General features: G+C 37.3%; 1 protein-coding gene across 19 annotated transcripts in view; it reads left to right on the plus strand.

The window, feature by feature from the left end:
• The window catches only part of Ppip5k2 (diphosphoinositol pentakisphosphate kinase 2), a 73,149-nt gene that overhangs the window by 37,780 nt on the left and 11,114 nt on the right, over positions 1 to 24,255 (plus strand). For 5 of the 19 annotated variants that reach the window (XM_028879095.2, XM_028879097.2, XM_028879100.2 and 2 more), the window contains exons 20-29: positions 4,041 to 4,168; positions 4,852 to 4,966; positions 7,305 to 7,412; positions 7,500 to 7,616; positions 13,281 to 13,445; positions 16,180 to 16,353; positions 17,529 to 17,601; positions 19,831 to 19,950; positions 20,761 to 20,823; positions 22,625 to 22,684. In XM_028879095.2, coding sequence (XP_028734928.1) covers positions 4,041 to 4,168; positions 4,852 to 4,966; positions 7,305 to 7,412; positions 7,500 to 7,616; positions 13,281 to 13,445; positions 16,180 to 16,353; positions 17,529 to 17,601; positions 19,831 to 19,950; positions 20,761 to 20,823; positions 22,625 to 22,684 — 1,123 coding nt within the window. Of the gene's footprint in view, positions 1 to 4,040; positions 4,169 to 4,851; positions 4,967 to 7,304; positions 7,413 to 7,499; positions 7,617 to 13,280; positions 13,446 to 16,179; positions 16,354 to 17,528; positions 17,602 to 19,830; positions 19,951 to 20,760; positions 20,824 to 22,624; positions 22,685 to 22,842; positions 24,253 to 24,255 lie in introns of those variants that run through there. The other 14 variants (XM_028879099.2, XM_028879098.2, XM_028879106.2 and 11 more) reach the window with 11 other exon arrangements.

Here is a 24,255-nt window from a genome sequence, read left to right on the forward strand (position 1 = left end):
TTTTTTTTTTGGTTTTTCGAGATAGGTTTTCCCTGTGTAGCTTTGCGCCTTTCCTGGAACTCACATGGTAGCCCAGGCTGGCCTCGAACTCACAGAGATCCGCCTGCCTCTGCCTCCCGAGTGCTGGGAATAAAGGCGTGTGCCACCACCGCCCAGCTCAGTATATTCTCTTTGCAGCTGAAGAAACAGCTCATTGTATCCTAGTAGCTTAAATTATAGTAATTTATGGTTTTGGTGTTTTGTTGTAGTTTTTGTTAACTATGGATTATGAAATGTTAGAACTTGCCATTGAGAGTATAGCAGTAGTCTTGTGGAGATCACCATCGTATGCCTTTAAATAGACTCATCTGGAATCTTTTTTATTGTTATTGTTCTTTAAAATATATCTTTTATTAATTATTTGAGGATTCCATAGAATGTATTTGGATCATATTCCCACATCTGTCCTCCATTTCCCTATTCGCCAACTTTATACTATGTTTTTAAAAAAATAACTCACCAAGTCCAATTTGTGTTGCTCATATATTCTTGCTTGTGGGGCCGTCCTCTGGGGCTTCCAACCTATAGGGGCCACACCCTTAAAGAAAACTGACTCTCCTCCCAGAATCCACCAGCTCTCAGTAGCTTCTCAGCTAGGGGTAGGGCTCATGCACCTCTTCCTACTCCATACCGCTGTAATGTTGTCTCACTTGATCTTGTGCTCATCTGGTATCTTAATTGGCTCTATTTGTAGCAGAAATACAGCAAATACATATGAGAACTTAGCTAAGAATTATTTTAGCTAATTTTAATGAGATGGTGGCAGATGAACAAAAATTTTACTATCTTGAAGAGAAAAACTAATACTAAATAGCCATACACATACACACACAGAGACAGATACTGTCTATTTCTGTAAATCCAGAAAATATAGTCACAAAATAGTTGCTTTAACTTTGCAATTAAGAGCAAAGCATGTTAGTGTTTGGATTTTCACAGTCTTCTTCCCTTAAATTCATGTGCATACATTTCTTTACTCACAAGTACGTGTATATATGTATATACATTGACAAAAATGGAATCAAGCAAAGCATGCTATTGTTCTACTTGATTTCCTTTTTCATTTAGCATCTAGAACTTCTTTTCATATCAATAAAGCTGTCTAGCTATCTGTCAGTCATCAAGATTGTTATTATTACTATTATTCCCATCGGCTGATATGTATGAGTTGAACCTAACTAACCTCACTTTTTATTTGGAAACCTAGATTCTCGTTTCTTTTTTTTGTTGTTGTTGTTGTTTGTTTGTTTGTTTTTCGAGACAGTGTCTCTGTGTAGCTTTGTGCCTTTCCTGGAACTCACTTTGGAGACCAGTCTGGCCTCGAACTCACAGAGATCCACCTGCCTCTGTCTCCCGAGTACTGGGATTAAAGGCATGCACCACCAACGCCCGGCAGACTCTCATTTCTTTCACTTCCTTTTTATGTAGTTTTTCACTCCTATAACTCCAGAGCTCTGTTTTTACCAAGGTTAGCAGTGTACGAAAATTTCTGTTATACCTCGCTAAATCAAATTTCAAAAGTTTTCCTTGATTATTTTTATTCCAACATATTCCTTTTGTTTGCTAATACTATATATATATATATACCTTTGTGTAACCAATTTATAGTACCATATTAAGATTCACTGACTGAATTTAGAAAGCTAACTTATAGTTTAAGTCATTTTTTTAGTTTGATTTCTATTGATGTGATTAAACACTAACTAAGGCAACTTGGGGAGGAGAGGTTTATTTGTCACACGTCAGTCACAGTCCTTTGAAGAAGGGCAGAAACCTGGAGGCAGGAACTGGAGCCTAGACGGTGGAGGAACCCTACTCACTGGCTTTCTTAGTTTGCTGTCTTACACACCCAAGGACCACCTGCCAAGGGATGGCACCACCCATGATAGTCTGGACCCTTCTACAGCAATTATCCATTAGTAAAATGCCCTATAGGACATTCTGTTGGAGGCATTTACTCAGTTGTGGTTCCTGCTTCTTAGATGATTTCAGCTAGTGTCAAGTTAATCAAAACAAAACCCAAACAAAAAACAAAAACCCTGAACAAACAAACAAACAAAAAACAGTAGAGCAAGTGACCTTAAGTTCAGTTTTCACAGCTACAATGTCTGTATTAAATACACATTTTTGTTATTGTCGTCATGGATCTTTAAGATCTTTTCTGTGCACTGGGGTTTGCCATCTGAATCTGAGGGTTTTTCGATTAGTAGAAACATCCCAGAATGAACTTGAACAGCGGGGGTTTGACAGTTTCCTCCTTCTTCCATACCCCCCATCTTTCTGCCTTTGTCCCCATTTGCTGCATCCTCCTGCTTGCTGTTTCCTCTCACCTTCCTTACAAATCACAGATACTCTTTTTTAACAAGGTTTATTTCATATTCATACATGAATTTAAAGAAATGTCCAACTTCCAGTCATCTTCAGCAGTTGGCACCCTACACCTCACCACGATTCTATCCAGTTTCATATGTTCTCCTTTTCAAAAAGTCCCATTGGTTCCATTTAATGTTGCTTGTGTGCGCATGGGTGTGGGACCATCTACTGGAACATGAGTAGCCTCTCAGGACCCAAACCCTGAAGACTGACTATCCCTTCAGCAGCAGACATCAGTTGCCAATAGCTCCTTAGATAGGGGTGGGCTTAATGACCCCCTCCCCAATCCATGCTGGGTTTTTGACTGGCTTGATTTTATGGACATCTTCTACATATAGTTTCAGCTACTCTGAGCTCATTTACGCAACTGGGTTTTTATGACTGGCAAATACTGTTTCATTGCAGACCTCTACTGTCTCTTACCTTACAGTCTTCCCTCTCTCCTCTTCCATGGTGACCTTGAGCATTGAGGGTTGGTATATGATATAAATATCCCACTTAAAGCTGAGCATTCCACAGTCTCCTATTCTCTGCATGTTGACCAGTTGTGGGTCTCTATGTTAATCATCATCTACTATAAAAAGGAGTTTAGCTGTTGGGGATTGAGAGATATATTATCAATTGATGAGTATAAAAATAAGAATTGAGAAGTGAGTTTAATATCGTATCTATTTAGCAGAAAGATAGTCCAATGTTTTCTCCTGTGACCAAGCCATCCACAGGTTTTTGACTCAGTCAGTGGGTTTTATCTTGTGCAAACAGCTTTAAAGACAAGCAGAAAGTGGTGGCTACTCAGGCCACTGTTTCCTCAGTCCAGTCTTTATTATAGACCAGATAGGAAATCGCTTTCTCATTCATGACTTTGAAGGATAACATTCATTAAAGTTACCTTGCAATTAACTTGCTCTCTTAACATTTTACGTTGTTTTGATTCTTTAGAAGTCTAATTAACCCACAGTGATTATAAATATGTAATTTTATTTATTTTATCACAACTTTAAGATTATTAGACAATGGCTTGTTTCTTGAAACTGAGTCTTACCATGTTGTGATTTTAGTTGTTCTTGAACTTTATATAGACCAGGTTGGCCATGAACTCAAGGGTCCATCTGCCTCTGTCTCCCAACTGCTGGCAATGAACACATACTACCATTACTGGCTAGCCAAAGGCTTTTTCTTTTCTTTTTTTTTAGAAAAATATGTTAGACTTTTTGAACTTTGGTGTTACAATGATTTTAGTTTTACTTCTTTTATTAGTAATTACTTATATATTTGGTTAAAAATGTCTGACATCAATTTATTTTTGTCTTAAAATTGTTCTCATATTGTAAACCTTTGGATGAAACTTGACTAGTCATAAAGCTTGCATTCATCTATTCACCGTTCCTTTTCTGTGGTAAACTGCTTTTTCAGTTCCACCATAAAATTCTTCTAATTACACATACTAGCTTGAAAAGAATGTATTTGCAGTTGCAAAAAATGCAAACTAAGACTTGTCTGATGTTTTAAAGGGATTTAATGTAACGTTTGGGTCTCACGAGAATTTTTCACTTCAAAGAGTGCTTTTGTTAAGACTGCTTATTATTATAGCTTTTTTTTTCTAATTTAATTTTTTTTTTTCTGCTCAGGAATATGGTATAACTAAAGCTGAAAAACTGGAGATTGCCAAAGGCTACTGTACTCCTCTTGTTAGAAAAATCCGGTCAGACCTTCAGAGGACACAAGATGATGATACTGTAAATAAACTCCATCCTGTGTAAGAGACTGCACCAGCCTTTCAAACTCTAGGCATCTGCCATTGTGTATTTCACATCAAAAGTCCTTATTGGTGGTCTAGAGAGAAATGGAGAGTGTGTCACTTGATACATTATGGAATCAGTATTACCTAGTCCTATTAATTACCTGTTAACTAGCACTTTGAGGGGCATAGACAGGGGGAAGGTTGAGGCTTAAGCATGCCATAGGCACATGCCCTGTCACTGACCTACATCCCTGAGATAGTGTTCCTCTCTTGTGCCAACTGACCTCAGTATAGCAATCTAGCCTTTACCCACGTTCTGGTGTTAGAGTCACCATACCCCATGCCAGTCTCAACCAAGATTTTGTTTGGTGCCAACATGGGGAAAAAAAGGTGAAGGGGATAGGAAGATATTTTTTCACCAATTATCGGTTGTAAACAATGTGAACCCCATAGGGCAGTATTATTTTTTATCTGTTATTGCTACTAGAGGAACTAAATTAGTGAACTTAAGTAATACTCTTTTATAGTTTCGGTTTTGCTTTCTTTTTTATTTCTCTCCGAGGGCCTAGTATGTTAGTTTGTTCTAATTAGAACAATATTGAAGTAACTCTCAGTTGTGGTTTAAATGACAGATTTATTTATTAAGGGGCTTTGCCTCTAGTAAGATTAAAGTCCAGAAAATCTGCTCCTGCCTTTAGGTATTCTAGAGGTGTCCTGTCTCCTGAACGCCATGTCCGCACCAGACTGTATTTTACTAGTGAAAGTCATGTGCATTCCTTATTATCCATTCTTCGCTACGGCGCATTATGTGACGTAAGTATGGGCTGTTTCATTCTAACTGACAAATACTTTTCTTGAGAATTTGTACTCAGGTCATCAACTGATTTTTTTTAACTGTTCATTGTTATAATTTTCTATATTTTTGTGGTTTATCATCATTTCTTGAGGATATACTAGTCTGTACTAAGCAGTTTGCTACATTTGGGGAGTATAGACATGTTTACTTTTCTTCAGAGATGAATCATATGGTAAGCTAGACGTGATCAGTCATGCCTGTGAGGCTAGGGAAAGCCACAGTTTTATACCAGCCTGTTCTATGCAGTTGTTCCAACAGAGTACCTGACCAACTTACAAGAGGAGAGCTTTGTTTTTGCTCATGTTCAGACCACACTGTGTAGAAGGAAGACACAGTTGATAAGGCTTATGGCTGTGGAACAGGCAGTGTGAAAACATTTGGCTTACATTGCAGTGGACTGTTCAAATGTCTGCTGCCATGAAGAAGCAGAGGCATTGGCTTTATATGGGCTGGCTAGAACTGTTAGCCTCTGCACACAAAGAGGGCTTGGGCTATGGCTCAGTTGTGCATGGCTTGTCTAGCATGTAAGAGACCCTAGGTTCAATCACTCCTTTGAAAAAGAAGATGAGAAATAGTAAAAGTGCCATCTTTGCATACAGGTGTGGGTTGGTAGAGCTTTATAAAAGGCAGAGTGAATGAACAAGATCCTAACTTAGCTACAGAAGACGTTGTATATCCAGTAGTAATGATATTACTACTTTGGGGTAGCAGCTTCATCTCTTTTACCCTCTTGAACATACATGAGGGCTACAAGGAAGGACAGGAAGCTTGTGCTGCAGCGTGAGTACAGCGTGATCCAAGCCAGGGTGGAAGACAGTGATTTGTGTTCTCAGAGGACCAGGAAGGTTTTAAACAGAGGAACAGGTGGCTTTTGTTGCTTTGTGGACCAAAGATAGGCAAGTGACTATGAGGAAAATGATGAGGACACTATTATAGATGATTCAGCTTGAGTAAGACATGGCAGTAGAATGAGAGCTTGTTGAGAATTCACTATCTAAAGCCTTACTCTGATTGTAAGGGTTTATAAGTAATACACCTGAAACCTTCACCAGTCTCTTCTAAGTTGAAGTTTTGGATTACTCTTCTGAGTTGAAGTTTTGGATTTGAATTACGTAAAAATGAACATTTTTAAAGGTTTGTTATGGAAATAAAATTGTTAAAATTATCTGAGTGCTTTAATAACAAAATAGGTTATTGTGGCTTCTTCCATATTAATTATGTTCAAAAAGATATTATTAAAAATTATTTAATTTTATGTGTTCATTGGGGCAAACCTGAATTTTTATCTTTAACAGTAACCCTGATATTGTGTGGTATTCTTAATACAGAACCACAAAGCCTTAATTCATCTCTTCACCGGAAGAAATTCTTAGTCTTTAATTTAAACTCATTTCTATTGATTGATATCTAGTCACCTAAAAAGTAATGTTGGTTTTCCTATCCCTCCATCAGTTTTGAAAAGAACAGAACCTTACCTCCCAAACATGTACACACACGTATGCGTACATACAGATGTGATTTTTCATTCTATAGCATTGCCTTAATTTTGGTATATATCTTGTCTGAAATAAAAAGGAAGTGTATACTGAATCCAAAAATAGATCAATCAGAATGTAGTTTCCAACTCCTTTTATAATAGAGGGCATTCTGTGCTAAAGTTTATGGTGTTTTACCCTCAGGTAAAGTAAAAGACACATGTATGCGGACACAAAAACTGTTGGTTCCTGCTTTGAGTAGTTTTCTCATTTCAGATAGAGCTTTTTGTCTTGAGTGTTCTCATTCTTTTATGATCCGTTTCAACTCTGGTGCTGATTACATGTGTAAAGATCACTGAATCTCTAAGATGGAGACGTGGTAAAGGAGGTGATGAAATCAATTGAATTTATGGATGTCTCCTCATGCTGATTGGTTTAGAATCACTACTGTGTAAAAGGGTTTTTTTTTTTATTGGTGAGAGAAGTGGTAATTTCAGAACATAATATTCTGTGTTATCAGGCAGAAAATACTCTGCTAGGTACTTTGAGACTTACAAGATTAAAAAGCTGTTCCTTACCCTCAGAATTAAATAGCATTATGTTATATTTCGAGAGATTTTTCCTACTTGGTGTAAATTGTCTTAAAAGATTGACTCTTAGAGTTTAAAATATCATACATATGTGGTAAACATTATAAATAGTTTTTCTATTCAACTGATGTATGTGATGACATTCAATATTAAATAAGCTATCAAATGGTAATAAAGTGACTTTCCCATGGAAGGATTTGAAAAATACTTATCATAGATCTTTTGTTCAGGAATCAAAGGATGAGCAGTGGAAACGAGCCATGGATTATTTAAATGTTGTCAATGAACTCAACTACATGACTCAGATTGTTATCATGCTTTATGAGGATCCTAACAAGGTAACAGCATTTGTGATTTGTTTATGGGACCAGAAGTCAGCAAGTATGCGAAATTCTTCTCTATAGAAATGTTCTTTCATGTTACAGGATCTTTCCTCGGAGGAACGCTTTCATGTTGAATTACACTTTAGTCCTGGAGCCAAAGGCTGTGAAGAAGATAAGAATTTACCATCTGGCTACGGGTATAGGCCAGCTTCCAGGGAGGTAATGAAAGATGGGACTTTCAGTATGTGGTTACCACAGCTCTAGATTTTCATGATATTTCCTCAAGATTTCCATTACTCTAGCAATAATTTTCATATAACTAATAGGAAAGAAAAGCTTCAGCTTTTAAAAAATAAAATCCTAGGGACCTGGAGAGATGGCTCAGCCGTCAAGAGCACTGGCTGTCCTTCCCTAGATGGCAAGTTCAATTCCCAGCACCCAAATGGTGGCTCACCAGTCTGTAACTCTGATTCCAGGGGAATCTGATGACCTCTCTGGCTTCTGTGAACATTGGGCACATATCGTGGTACACAGACATGCATGCAGGCAAAATACCCTTACACATAAATAAGAATAAATAAATCTTTAAAAAATTTACATATATATGTAGTCTGAGTAAATAGCATGTTCCTGTCTATTAGAAAATTTCAGAATTTTATCTTACTTGAATTGTTTGGATTTTAAGCTGTGTTTAGAATGGGTAAGTGTAAATGTAGTTTTTTCGTTATTTTGCCTGAGGACTACTTTATACTGAACACTGTCCCGAGCACTTAGAGTGGGTTCTTCTATTTTTGACTCTATTTAGTATTTGTGTGTGTGCGTGTGTGTGTGTGTATGTACACACACATATATATATAATCTGTATTAATAATCTTGTTCTTTGATTCGTTATGAGCAATTATTTACTGCTACTGTGATTATTGAACAAATTTAGGATAAATATGCTTGAATGGTATTTGTGGTTTTTCATCTCTTGCCTGTTTCTTTTCCTGTCTTTTAATTCCTTCATCTTGTTAATTGATTTTTTAGTGTTGCATATTGGGTAATGCTTTTTGTACCTGTGACTGACATTGTTGGGTTTTTTAGAACACTTGCTTGTTTTTTAAACACTTGTTGTCTCTTTAAATAGCTGCCCTTTGTACCCGCTCTCTATTCCACTTCTGACACCTCGCTTATATGCACATTAGGTTTACCATGGATCCCAAACTATTAAGTGTTTCTTATACTTTTCTATATATTTTACTTCTTTTTCTCTCTTGATTTAAGGTACAATATTTCTTTGTACTTCTCTAATTCACTTGAGTTCCCTAATTCTATCAATACTATTTTTCAATTTACTATTAAACTCTACTTAATTTGTTACTTTGTTATATTTCAAGTCGACAATAGGCTTTAGTTATATTTTTAACTCTACCATTTCCCTTTGTTTTCTTTTTATAAGTTCTAGTTCTCAACTGACACTCAGTTTTGCTTCTAATAATGTGACCGTTAATAGCTTTCATTATAGTTTCTGACCAATAACATTAATAATCTTAATCAACAAGGACTCATTTGGTTTGTGGTTTGTTTTTTAATTTTTCTGTTAATCTTAATCAACAAGGACTCATTTGGTTTGTGGTTTGTTTTTTAATTTTTCTGTTATTCTTTATAGTCTAATACATAATGATGTCATATTGAACACTGAATATATAATCACTGAGAAGTAGTAGATGCCTTTAAGCCATGCTTTTGGGGCTAAGGCCTGGTGATCATGTGTCAAGGCCAGCCTGGGCTACGTAGCAAGAAGTGATATCAAATAAATGATTACACTGTAGCCAGAAATTTCTCGGTCCCGCTCAGCCCCCTGTGCTCCAGACAAATCTCTCTCACCTGAGGTCCTGCAGCTGCTCCTGTAAACTGTAAACACACGGAGGCTTATGTTATTTACAAACTGTATGGCCTATGGCTTTAGCCGCTTGCTGGCTAGCTCTTTCATCATAAATCAACCCATTTCAATAAATCTGTATGTCGCCACGTGGCGTGGTGTCACCCGTCTGCTGACATCTTGTTGCTCCTTGGCAGCAGGCTCGCATCTCTCTGCCTTTCCTGTTGCTGGAGGGCTTCTCTCCAGGTTCCCCAAGCCCCGCAGTCCCACAATCCACTTATAAAATAATCACTCAGACGCTTATATCACTTATAAACTGTATGGCCGTGGCAGGCTTCTTGCTAACTGTTCTTTTATCTTAAATTAACCCATTTTTATAAATCTATAGCTTGCCACGTGGCTGGTGGCTTACTGGCGTCTCTACATGCTCTTCTCCTGGTCGTGGCTGCAGTGTCTCTCCCCCAGCCTTCCGCTTCCCAGAATTCTCCTCTCTCCTTGTCCCACCTACCTCCTGCCTGGTCATTGGCCATCAGTGTTTTATTTACATAGAGTGATATCCACAGCACTTCCCCTTTCTTCTTTTTTTAAAAAGGAAGGTTTTAACTTTAACATGGTAAAATTACATATAACAAAACAATTACCGAGCAAGAATTATAGTTACAATATTAAAGAAGATGTCCTATCTATCTTATATTTGTGAGTTTAAGGTTTTATAGCTAACTTATCTTTTATCATAACTGAGGAAATTATGACTATCTAGCCTTCAACCACATCAAAGACCTGAGAAGGAACATAATGGTACCTGAGAAATGGTAGACGGATGCAAGCAACTTCGGGAATCTTGCAAGAGTAGACCAAGACAGCTGGCAGCCTGGACAGTCACCTGATGTTTCTCAGCATTGTTGGTGCATTCAAATTGGCTACAGGCCTAGAGTATCTGACAGACCATTTTTAGAAGCAGGAATTTTAAGAGACCATCTTACCCTGTCTTGGCAGAGTACAGTGGTCGCTTTCCTTGTGTCCCACTTGTCCAGAAAGGACAGCATTGCATTTGTACTGTCAGCCATCAAGGCAAGGGCAGTTCTTTGCCCAGTAGGCCATTTTGTGCCAAAAGACAAACTTCCAAATGGAAATGTCTTAGAAGCCCAACATTCTCTCGGGATCAATTGGTGCAGCCAGGAGCAATTGTGTCTCACGTCAACAGAATTCTAAGTTATTTAAATGCCATATTCTCTAGGTCTATGAAGTGTTTGAAGATTACCTATCTATCTGAAATATATCTATGTATACCTAGAAGACTTAACTAACATGGCTACAAATATGATTATCATAGATGACTAATTATTAATCTATTTTTAATTATCCATTACAATTTTAAATGAGTTACATAAACATAATATCTCAAACAAGAATAGAAATATATATATATACAGTATAACAAAATTAACCTCAAGTTTGTATCAACAAACCAAAATTTATACCAATGTAAAACATTTTAAACATAAACTAAACTCTATACCAATGTAAAACATTTTAAACAAGTTGTTCTTTAAAAGTAGGTTCATTAATCTACCCTTTTATCTTATCATCTCCATATCCTATATATCCATATCATATCCCCTTTTCTTTTTTAGAAAGAGATCACATTTATAATCAACCTGTTTTAAATAAAAATATTGGTTTTTCTCTGTCCCACACCAGAGGGCTCTTCTGATTTGGGACACAAGAATCACTTAACCATTTTTTTTTTTTTAAAGCAATATGTCTGGGTTTAGAGGGGGAGTGAGCCAATTCCACCTCTAAAGCCAGCTTGGTATATTTGGGAATTTGGGCGTAGCATCTCTTACTACTTCCTGCTGGAGGGGGGCGCTGTATCTTATGGGGATGCAAAGAAAATTTTAGACCTATGGGGTAGTCCGTGAGGCTGTATTGTGTGAACCAGTTGCCTTGAAACCGATCTGGATGTTGGATCATCTGGGCCATGGTGTCATCGGAGTCCTTTCAGGGGTGTTGGCTGGTGAAACCTGATGTATCTTAATCTGGAACAAGTCCACAGCCTCTGGCTTTCTGTGGAAACAAAAGCAGAACCTCTTTTCCAAAGTAACATATCCTTATATCCAAATTTTGAAGTCAGGGTACCTTTAAAATATACATTTTGGCATAACTCAACAGGTTTTGTAATCAAATGTTTTTCGTTAGTTATGAATATCAAAGAGAACATAATCCAGATTCTCTGTGTGGTAGCCATCTTTATGTGGCTTATGTTTTATATTACCTTGAGCCTTGAGCCTATTGCTTTAAACTGTACCATTGTAAGCCTGAAACGGCGCTGTGGCTGCTGGCTCCGCCCACTTCAGCTTCCCAACATGGCAGTGGTACGTTTTCCGCCAGCTCTGGGAGTCATCAAGTCTCAGAAATAGTGGGTCTAAGCTTTTATCAAAGCAGCGTGTAGCCCAGAAACCCTTTTTTTTTTTTTTTTTTTTTTTAAATAATAGTAAAGACTAAATCTACCACACAGCTTAATTTGCCGCTGGCAGATGCCTCATTTCCGCCATACTGCCGGTCAAACACACCCGCCAGGAACCCGCCAGTGTCCAAACTTGCGTTTTGCCGCATCTAGCTGCCGTATGAGACAAGAAGCAGGAACCTGGTTTTGGCTCTGTTTAGAATTGGTTATTAAATATTCTCAGGTTTAAGGTGGAAACTCGAGCCGTTGGGCGCCATTTGTTGCTGGAGGGCTTCTCTCCAGGTTCCCCAAGCCCCGCAGTCCCACAATCCACTTATAAAATAATCACTCAGACGCTTATATCACTTATAAACTGTATGGCCGTGGCAGGCTTCTTGCTAACTGTTCTTTTATCTTAAATTAACCCATTTTTATAAATCTATAGCTTGCCACGTGGCTGGTGGCTTACCGGCGTCTCTACATGCTCTTCTCCTGGTCGTGGCTGCAGTGTCTCTCCCCCAGCCTTCCGCTTCCCAGAATTCTCCTCTCTCCTTGTCCCACCTACCTCCTGCCTGGTCATTGGCCATCAGTGTTTTATTTACATAGAGTGATATCCACAGCACTTTCCTCTTTCCTGTCTCTCTCCTTGGATTTCCCACCTGCCTCTAAGATGCCTTGCCATAGGCCAAAGCAGCTTCTTTACTAACCAATGGGGACAGTGTATATTCACAGCGTACAGAAAGACATCCCCCAGCATGACACAGAAAAGTCAAGGCTTGACTTGACTTTTTTGCTGTAGTCACCTGGCAGTGGGTTACTCTTATTTACTGTTATTACCTTTTTGTCTTGATTATTGAAGCTTAATGATAATTTCTGGTGAAGTCCACTGGCTTTTTTGTTCTTCACGGTTACCTTGAATATTTAAGGTAATTTTGTGCTTTAAAATCTGTATTTTACTGAATATTCGTTACCTAGTTCCCCCTTTCTGTTATAGATAGATACTGGTATAAAATTTTTTAACTTGTCTGTTTCTTGTGCTGTAAGATTCTTACAACCTGGGACTATTTCTCATTCATCTGAGTTCTTGGCGTACGAGGGACTATTTTTCATACCATATTTACCTTAGAATTTAACTATAGTAAATTATTAAAATTTGTATTGTAATCTGTTTCTCATTGTCATCTGATAGTATTGTATATTTGTTTGCTTGTTTGATGAACTTTGGCTGAAGATTTGGTTTTCTATGGTTAATAATTATCATTTTAGGCTTAACCCTTCCACAGAACTTGCTTGTCTCTCACAGTCTTTGGCATACTAAGATATCATAAGAATATCAATTCACTTGAGAAAAAACTCTTATATAATAACTAGATCAGTTGGTTGTTAGATTTACCAGGAGCATTTTATTGGTGTCTAGAGTTTATTGTTTGTTTGAGAGAGTTGACCAGGTCTTGTTCTGTGGCTTCAAATTCTTGATTCCAGAGTGCTAGGATTACTGGAATGTACCATCACACCTGGCTCAGGAGAGATATCTTAACCTGAGTTTTAAGTGCTTTCTATTCTTTTCTCATAGAACGAAGGCAGAAGGTCTCTTAAAACTGATGATGATGAACCTCATACTTCTAAAAGAGATGAAGTTGATCGAGCTGTAATATTGTTTAAACCAATGGTATCAGAACCAATTCATATACACCGGAAGTCACCACTTCCAAGGTCTAGGAAAGTGGCTACAAATGAAGTGAGTATCCATGTAGAGTGGTTTGTATAGCAGAAGCTAACTATATATTAATTCAAACTGGAAAGAAAATACAGCTTTAATTATACAGCTAGGAACCCTGACAAATTTTTATTTATCAACATTTTCTAATATCCATGTAGAGTGCTTTGTATAGTGGAAGCTAACTATGTATTAATTTGAACTGCAAAGTATAGAGCTAGAAACCCTGACAGATTTTTATTTATCAACATTTTCTATTTCTCAAACAAATATTCTGTTAAAAACATACCAGTTAAACCAGGCTTAGTAGCATCTACCTTTGATCCTAGCACTCTAGAGGCAGGAAGATCAGGAATTCAAAGGTTCGGAGTCACCCTTGGCTCCTTAGTGAATCTGAAGCCAGTCTGGGCTACACAAGACTCTGCCAATAAAATGAACAAAGGGAATCGACCAAGCTTAGTGGTATGATTAGAGCTCTGTATGCCGCTCTCATGGTGTCAGTGACTGAAGCTGGAAGTGAGTGAGGCGAAGAACGGAATGAACTCATCCAGTCTTCTTTAGCCTGTCACTTTAGCTGTTTCAGCAGTGCTTTTTGATAAAAGTACATAAGAATTCCCTGAAATACTTAAATGATAACCTGATATTAGCAGCACTGTAGCAGTTTTATTAGCCTGATGGCAGAAATCTACATAGGAATTTGAAAGCATGATGATGTACTAGAAATTTTTAATGGTGTATTAAGGTCTATAACTAAGTTAAACCAATTATGTTCAGTTATAGAATAAGATTTAAACAACATAGAAGTAAAGTTGAGCAGTTAGGATGAAGCTTAAATTAATTTTTAGTGTCTATAAGTATTTTACTTTAAACTCTAAGTTACCTAGTTTGTCTATGATCTTCCTAGTGTTGCTGGAGGCCAGTGCTTAAGTTTTTTCTAAATCTCTTCATAGGAAATAAGAAGCTCCCAGGATAAAGACCAATAACTCTTAAATTAGATACTTTTTGTTGATGTTTATATGTAAGAAATACATAGAATTAGTTTTAACATTATCAAGCATTGATAATAATATAAGAAACAAAAAATTGTGATCATTTCCACTACCCTCATTTATAACAATAATATAAGTTCTGAATTTTTAAATAATTGACAATTACATGTTGGGGGAAAAAAACTATTCATAAAGTTTATCATCATAACTTTATAAAAGAAATTATACATTAGTATTTCTTTAATATGCTATTTCGACTTAATTAGAAAAGGTTAATTTAAGAAAAAGAGGGAAGCTAACAACTTGTGATAGAATAAATATTCTATTAAAACTCAATCAAAAATTGAGAAATCAGAAATTTGTCCATATATCTTTAACTGTAGGAAAAAAACCCCACAAAAACAGAAATTACCTAAACTAATATAACCAAAGCTACCATTTGTGTGAAGGGAGTGCTTTTGATGTATTGATGAATGAACAATTTTCAATCAATCAAATTCTTCAGAATTTCACAATTCTACTCTTTCCTCTGCCCTTCAGAAGATCTGGTGTTACTTGTATGGCAAGTAGATTGTATCACCATTTTGCAACTTATTTATATCTTTGTAAATCCTTCCATAGAACCACTGCCATGGTTAACTCTTAAAACACAGTTCATAGCCAGGTGGTGGTGGTGCACACCTTTAATCCCAGCACTCGGGAGGCAGAGGCAGGCGGATCTCTGTGAGTTCGAGGCCAGCCTGGGCTACAGAGTGAGTTCCAGGAAAGGTGCAAAGCTACACAGAGAAACCCTGTCTCGAAAAAACAAACAAAAAAAACCCCACAGTTCACATTTTTAAACCTTTTCCTCATGTTTAAATAGTTGCTTTCAAGAGATTATGTTGTGCCAAACTTTTAGTTTCCCAAGGTAGTCAAGTAAAAACTTGAAGACTGTCCAGCACCCTCCACCTCCATGCCTGTCAGATGTGTATAGTTCCAAAAGGCACACAGGGAAACCTCTCCTCTCCATTTTCTGCAAGCAGATTTCACTCTGTCCCCACTGTCTGAAGCTAGACAGTATGCAGTGTTCAGGGTTTGCCTCCTGCACCTCCTGGCTCTCCCAGGAAGGGTAAACACACAAACACACATGCCTGAACTGGAAGCATCATCTGTATCCATCTTACTGCCTCTGGATTTTACAGCTGTGGCTGACTCATTCATTTCCTTTTCTGAGTGATACATCAGATTCTTTGTGCTTTACACTGAAAAATCTAACCAAAAGTAGCACGAAATCTTTTTAATATCTAATATCTAAAATAAGTCAAAATACCTTTTATATTTAAATATTTTCTTTTTAGACATAGTTTTTCTGCATAGCCACTTTGTAGACCCTGCTGGCCTCGAACTCAGAGGTACTCTTCCGCCTCTGCTTTCCGAGTGCTGGGATTAAAGGTGTGCACCACCACTACCCAATATTTTCATCCAAAAGAAACACTGGTTTTCTAATTTTAAAGGAGAAGGGACAACTAGTAGATAGTATAGTTTGTGATCTTTCTGTGGTTGATGATGCTGTGTACCAATTGAATAATTTCTTAGGGATTTAAATATTTGGCTCACAAATAAGTGATAGTTTGTCTTTGAGGGGGAAGAATGATAAGCAAATGCCAATAAACTGTATTTTTTTTCCTTCCTGATCATTTGGCTCTAATGTGTCTAACTTTGCATGCTCTGCTTTTTTTCTTTTTTCTTTTTTTTTTTTTTTTTTTTACCCTTTTTCTTACTTCCAGGAAGAGAGCCCCCTGAGTGTGTCTAGCCCAGAGGGTACTGGTACCTGGCTGCATTATACCAGTGGTGTGGGTACTGGGCGTCGAAGACGCAGATCAGGGGAACAAATCACCTCTTCCCCTGTCTCCCCCAAATCATTGGCTTTCACATCCAGTATTTTTGGCTCATGGCAACAGGTTTTTAAACTTTACTTCATTAAACATTTTTCATTCCTGCATTCAGAGCAACAGACAGCTGTTTTTTGAGGACATCTAATCCCTTGTCATTTACATCAGAGGAAATCCTTCTGTCTTAAATTTGAGTTCACTTAAAAGTACCTGGATATTGGGCAATATTTGATGTAAAGAAACCACTTATGTTGCATGCATTTAGCATTCATACTAGGAAGCTTTTAAATATACAGGAGATTTGAAAATCCCAATTCTCCTGGATTTTTAGCCATGCTAATTAAAAATGATTTAGAAAAGAAAGAAGTCTTTTTTTACCTTAGTTGTCCTGTAAACTTCAAAAAACCAAATTAATACAATTTGGTGGTAAGAATATTTGAAAAGCTTTGTTCCATTTAGAATTTTCTGTGAATGTGAAAATTTTGAAAATATCAAAAATTATGTGGCCTGGTCTTAATCAGCAGTAGATATCTAATATTGATTGGTCTCTATGATTCCCTTATCTGGAAGTATATAACTTAAGGGAAGTATGTAGTGTGTTTTCTAAACACAACAGCAAGCATGTATGAATTTGTAAAAGTGGTTCCCACTAAAGTAATTTCAGAAGGACTTTCTTTGATGACATATGAAACTAAAACACTCTGATTTTACAATGGAAGGTCTACCACCATGTGACTTTTCTGATAATTTCAGCTATTTCCTCTTGGAAATTTTATGCATTTGATTATAGGAAAAGGGATTATGGTATCCATTAAGGCTGAATATTTAAAGGTTACTCTGATAAAGCCCATGCATGGATCAGAAATTGTATGGTGACTTCAACAGTGTCTGTCTGTCATTTCTTTGGTTTGTGGTTGTTTTCCCTCTAAATACAGGAGCTGTTTAACTGTGGGCAATGGGTTTCTTTTAAGAGAAAGTGAAATTACATCAATCTGTGGATTGTCTCCTTTCATCTGTCATGTTTCATTATGAATGCTTGCTTCGCACCACTTCATTGCAAGGATCTCATAGGAAATGGACTCCCTTCAGAAGGGGATCTTGCATGTCTTTCATGTTTTAAATATTTCTACTAATATTTATCATACAGCTTATTAACCTTTGTCTGTCTGGAACAGGCTGCATATGAAATATGGATTTTAAATTCATTTTACTGGCATATTTCACTCTTGGTGTTCTCTGTGCAGGTTGTATCTGAAAATGCCAACTATCTTCGAACACCACGAACTCTTGTGGAGCAGAAGCAGAACCCTACTGTAGGTATGTGGTGCAAAGGGAATTGTATTCCCTACCCTCCTGAAACTCACTGTTAGGCACACGTATATAACTCTAAGGTGGTAAAATCATGACCAAATGCTATGCTTTAGTGTGTATTTAATGTGCACAAGTTCAGAATTGTTGGATTATAAAACTCAAAAAATAAGATGTAATTTTCTTACTACAAGAAGTCGTTTAGCCAGGCGGTGGTGGCGCACGCCTTTAATCCCAGCACTCGGGAGGAAGAGGCGCACGCCTTTAATCCCAGCACTCGGGAGGAAGAGGCAGGCGGATCTCTGTGAGTTCGAGGCCAGCCTGGGCTACCAAGTGAGTCCCAGGAAAGGCGCAAAGCTACACAGAGAAACCCTGTCTCGAAAAACAAAAACAAAAACAAAAAAAAAAGAAGTTGTTTAACCTTTTGAGTGACTACTCTGTGGCGATCAATTGCCAGTGTTGGTTTTTATTTGTTTGATTTTTTTTTTCTGTCCTTCCTTTTGAGGGAGGGATGCTGTAGTTAAGGATAACATCTCTAGGGTCTCACTTGTCCTTGAACTTATGGAAACCCTTCACTCAGCCTCCCTGGTGTTGGGGTTATAGACATGAGACTTTCAGTGCTTCAATTTATAAAGAAACCTTATTTCAGAGACTGGTAATCTAAGAGGGCTGGCCTGTAGGTCAATGGCAGAGCACTTGCCTAGTATGGTTCTTTGTTCCATACTGGGTACCATAAAACAAATCCATTAGGTAAGGATGACGAAATGCCATTTTTATTTTATTTATTTATTTTGGAGACCAGTCTCTCTATGTATTCCTGGCTGTCCTGGAACTTGCTATTTAGACCAGGCTTGCCTCTACGTACAGAAATCTACCCACCTCTGTAGCTGGGATTAAAGACATGCTCCACCATGCCCAGCTACAAATGTCAAAACGAATTCCATCATACAGCTGCTGTAAATCGTGGCAGAGGAAACACTGGTGGGCAGTGTCCCTTGGTAATCTGACGTTCATGTGAGTGCTACCAGAGTGCTGTCACTGGGTCCAGGTCTGTGTATAGATGTAGTCATGAAAGCCCTTACTTTATACGAACAATAGTCACTAACTTAGAATGAATTAATCTCACATTGCAAAGAAAAATGCGAAGATACCAGCTGGTGATCACCAATAAATCCAGCAAAAAATTGATGGTTTTGACTACAAGTAAAAAAGAAAACAAACAAACAAAAAAAAAGATAGGTGAGCAAATAAAGTAAAAAGACTTAAATACCCTCTGGGTAAGCTAGTTTTTTCATTAGGAGCAGCTCTTTGAGAAATCAAAATGAAACTGGCTATCTAAATAGGCTTGACACAAAACTTAATTAGATATCATTAAGTGCTATAATCTATCATATCTGAACTGTGTTGCTGCCTATGTACGTGAGGATCCCGCTATCCTGAGAGCTTTTGATCTTCCTATGGTATCTATATTTGATCATACATTACTCTCTTTCATTGAATGATCATATTATATATTTTACAGAAATTATTTATACTTTTCTCAGTGGTGAACATTTTTAAGTGTGAAGACTTTTGCTACAAATAAAACATTGATTTATACTGGCTGTGTTTTATTTATTGATGACATATTTCCTTGGAGGCCTTTATTAAAAGCTTATTATATTAAGTCACTTGTTAACTGACTGAAAAGGAATGATTTTTGTCTATTTTCATTAATAAATACATTTTTTTCATAAGAAAGTATGATAATTCTTAATTCACTGGCATCAGGAAGGATGATTCATTTTCAGATGTATATTGAAAAATATCTAATATGACTTAATTTTTGCTAAAAGGTATATATATCATATATAATACATATATGATATATACATAACCTCCTCTTACAGATTTGCTATAAGACTCTATTCTGTTCCTAAATTAATTTTCATGGTGGTATTTTTAGTACTTTTAGCTTATATATGTTTGATTATTATGTTGGCATATTATTTTTCCAAGAAGGCATTTTATCCAGTACTAAATTACTCCATTTGTGTTTGGGATGAATAACAGTGGCTGTTAGAAGCACTGAACTCAAATAGGTGTCTCTAGACTATTAGAAGCATATTGCGAATCTGTTCAAGGCACTGCCAAAGGCTGCCTGTGCATTGGTAAGAGCCCCGTTGGTTGCATGCTGCATGAATTCCCACTGTGAACGGAAGAACACCCGTTGTATGTGTCTTCTCTGACTCCCATCAGGGTCTCACTGTGCGGGCCTGTTTAGCACCTCAGTGCTCGGGGGTTCTTCAAGCGCTCCTAACCTACAGGATTATGCTCGTACTCATCGTAGAAAGCTGACCTCCTCTGGCTGCATAGATGGTATGTGCGCACACGCACACACAGACTCATGCCTACACCCATGCATACACTCACAGGCAGTGTTTCTCAAAAAGCAAGTCCAAGGCCACAGACTGCAGTAGAGCCTGAGAAACGCCTTCCCACATGACTGTCAGTGCTCTCTGGGATCCACATCCAGGATTTGTTAGTCAATAACAGTTAGATTTAGGCTACATGTACAACAAGTGGTTTGTTAAAATAGAAAAATTTAAAACTTTATTATTTTAGCTGAATGAGAACCTAGATTATGAAGAATAAACATTAACACTCATTTTATTTATTAATATGAACAAACTATTTAGCAGAGAATAGAATGAGATGTGTATTTGTGAGAGAAAATATATTGGCAGTCATTTTTATAAACATAAAGTAGAATGGGACATTTTTAGGATCCCTCCCTAATAATATGACTTCAGTTTTAATATTCTGATATTCAGAATGTCTTTGAGACTCACGAAAATTGTTCCTGTTGATAGAAGGGGTATTTTCAGCTCTTTCGGGATCAACATTGTTTAAAACGTTTGCTCTTATCTGTACAAATTTAGTCAGTGAAACACGGATTTACTGGAATTGCCAGGTCATCTTGCTTTTCTTTCTTTTGTATATTCCATTCAACATTTTGCCTGTACCATCGAGCCAGTTTACTGCTTTTAACCAGTCCTTGGCTTCCTCTCATCGTCCCCTCTGCATGTCACCTAATTCTGACTCCTCACAGATTTATTTTCCACTCTGTTTTAAGTGTTCTTCTTTTGGCAGCTGTGAACTTCAGGTACCTGTTTTTCTCTTTCTCAGACGCCACACGCGGGTCTGCTGTTAAAAGGTTTTCTATCTCATTTGCTCGACACCCAACCAATGGTACGTTTGCTTTTTATTTTAAAAAAGATACTCCCCGCTTCATCCCTTTTTAATTTTTTTCTTTTATTTTAAAATATGGGATACACAGTATCATTTCTTTATCAGTCTTTAATTTCAGTTGGCATACAATTCCAACTTATAAAACCACTGATACTGTCTTGCTCCCCTTTCTGCCGTAATTTCCACAATAATTGAGCATTACTCGTCAAATTGTCTAATGACCACAGTAATGATGAGCCCTAATTCTGAATTAACACTTGGAAATTCTAATTTCTTAAGTGATCAGTTTATACATTTTTTTTAAAAAAAAAATACAATTGCTATTCCTTAATTTGTTCTTAATTCTTAGCACTTCTTTTTTTCTAATTATTTTTCTGATCACATTGTTTTATTGAGATATTCAACAAAAATACGAAGCAACCCATGTCAAACAGCCCAGTGAGATATGTCTCTGTAAAGGTCTCTGGAGCCAGCTGCAGCGAGGGCACTGTCCAGCAGTTATCTGGCTCTCTCCCATAAACAGACCTGGATGTGGTGTGGACGGCTCCAGATACTTTCCAGGATCAATCTGTCCTTGGGTGGCTTTATGGTTTAGCTGTTATTCACAGTCATCTCCTTTGAGTACCTTTCTTTTTCTTAAAAATTGGAGAATTCCTGGTAGAAAGAAAACTAAAGTTAAAAGACTCAGGTTCCGTCAGAGTGAAGCTGGATAGGCGCATATTGCCACTGTTGCTATAAACTGAGCTGTTGTGACCTTGTAGCTTTTTGCTGAGCTTGGATCTTGAGCCAGAAGGAATATTTACTGATAGTTTTTGTTTGGGGATGTTTTGTTTTGCTTGAGCCAGGATCTGATGTTGTAGTCAGGCTATCCTAGAACTTACTGTGTAGACCCGGTTGGTTTCGAACTTCCAGTCTTCCTGCTTCCGCCCTCCCTAGTGCTTGGATCACAGACAAAAGACATCGACATCGTGCCTGGCTTACCAATGGTTTTCAAATCCCATATAGCTTTCACCTGTAATGAAGATACTTTCATCCCTGAAACTTTTTTTTTTAACTGCAAGTAAGTTTAAACAGCTGACCTTTATGAAACCTAAGAATGGTCTCCATTTGGATCTTTTAACAACACTTCTAGATAACAGCCTGCTAATACTTCTTGAACTGAGTTAAAAGAAGACCTCACCCTCAAGTGAAAATTGAGCTAAACAGCTTAATATGCTTCCTGTCATTGTAGCTGTTTAAATGTTACTTTTTGGAGAAAAAAAAAAAAGTCTGATTTGATACAACTGCAACTTCTAAAGGTAACACATCCTTAGTAATCTAAAAGAAAAAAAGCACCAGCCCTAAGGCAATCCCTACAGGAGGTGTCAGCTTTTCTATGAATGTCTGTGTTTTCACAGCCAGCACTGGCTTTTCTGGGAAAGTTCTATGTTTAACTACAGGTAAAAGGAGTAGTAGTACTAATTACTTCAATGGAATAGAAAATAAGAGTAACTTTGTATTCCTTTGGTTTGGGCTGTTTCTTTTAAATGGTGGCTTTCCAACAATATACAGCTTGATGCTCAGAAAAATATTCCTTTCAGTTCTAGAAATACCCCTTTGGAGTTTTCCATCCTTCATCTTCTTTAATGCTGTCCTGTCTTCTCCGTCTATGGATTGTCATTTGACCCCTTCACTCTTTCATGTCGCCTCTGTCTTTAACCCACATTGTGGACTTCCCTCCCTCCCTCCACCTGTAGTTAAGGAACGTGGTGAACAAGTATTTGCTGACAGTCTTTCCCTTATTTTCTGGGCCTTTGTGCAGAATACCTATACCTCTGTAGGTGCTGGTCTGCTTCCTCTGTGGAATTTCTAGGCTCCGGTGGTATGTTTTCATAGCTTCCAAACATGTCCGCAGGGTGGCTTTTGAAATGCCTGCACTAACCCTTTCATTGTACTTTAAGAGCTGATTTGATACAAATGGCAAGAGTGTAGTCTAGAGCAATTTGATCAGACATCACTTGCTGTTTTGAAATTGAGCAGGCAAATGGAAGGCACTCTCACAAAAGATGACGAGCACCCGGAGAAAGGAGAAAAGCATATTGTTTAGAGAGCTGCAAAGAAAGGATTTGTGCTTATTTGCATGGGCCACTTGTATTTAAGAAGAAAAGGAGTTGGAAAGCTTCATTCCTCAGTGCGCGCTGAGTGAGGTGCTTTAGCTGCTGCTGGGGTCCTGTGTTGCTGCTTTTGTTTTGTTTCGTTTAACATTACATGAAACGGTCTGTCATGCTTTGGTTTGCACCTGGAAATCAAGCATTAATTTTTTTAATCCTTTGGTTATTTTCATAACAATACTTAATTCCCCTTTTTAAAAGTTCCCCTGTTCCAACTGAGAATTCCAGCAATTCTTGAGTTCCTCCCAAATTTTAAATAAATCCAGTAGCATGTAATCACAAAATGAGCATATGTATGTTAAAAAGAGTCTATTTTGCTGTCTGAGGTTAGATAACTTCTGTTTTTTAACTAGTAATACTCTATTTTTATGTAAATTTGAGTATTATGGTATTTCTTCAGAGAAGATTTAGCTTGAATTTTGGGAAACACTTGTTATTTTAAAAGTATATGAAAGTAATTTTTAAAGCCATTCAGTTAAATAAACTTTAAGTGGATAATTTTATTTTTAAAATGAAGAACTAGTATTTTTTTGTTTTAGAAAAGTAATTTGTATGTATAAGTGCTTTTGTGTCACTGATTATATTAACACAATGCTGCATGATTCATCATGAAATTTTGTATGCCTGTGCAATGGTTAAATGTGGATATACTTGCACTTTGTATTGCTTTTCACTTAGTCTAACTTTGTTCAACCAGGGATTTCCAAAAATGGAATTATCGGTGTCCAGTAAAGGAATGTTTCAGAATTTTAAGTCCAGCCTGATTGAGGAAGTGTTGCTCAAGGATCACATTAGGGTGTTATTGGCCTTAGAGGAAAATTACAATTTGTGCTTTACAATTAACTACATAATTAACTCCTGAAATTTGTGTGAGAATTTACCTTCATTATTATTTAATTGTAGAAGTAGATACTGTAACATCCTGGTCTCAGGGAAATATGGCATCAGCTTGTTCATCTGTTAAACAGATCTGACATTGAAAGATGAAAATGTGAAAATTTCTCTCCCCCACACCCCAGATTTTCTCCTTGTTACCTTAGGTCTTAGCAACAGTGAAGGACTGTGTGCATGCTGTCCTGTCTGGTTACATTGAAAGTGATCATGGTCATATCTTGTTTGGTTTCATGTTGCATAGCATCTGGTGTCATGACTGGAAAGACCTTGTGTGTTTGCATGTAAAAACCTGAACTCACTCTCCAATCCTACGTAAGTTGCCTTCCTTTATAATGATTGAGTTTTGAAGTAACCAACCTTACTCTTCCATTCTGTATTTCTTCTCTTT

This window comes from Peromyscus leucopus, chromosome 13 (genome assembly GCF_004664715.2).
Source record: "Peromyscus leucopus breed LL Stock chromosome 13, UCI_PerLeu_2.1, whole genome shotgun sequence".
NCBI classification, from domain to species: domain Eukaryota; kingdom Metazoa; phylum Chordata; class Mammalia; order Rodentia; family Cricetidae; genus Peromyscus; species Peromyscus leucopus.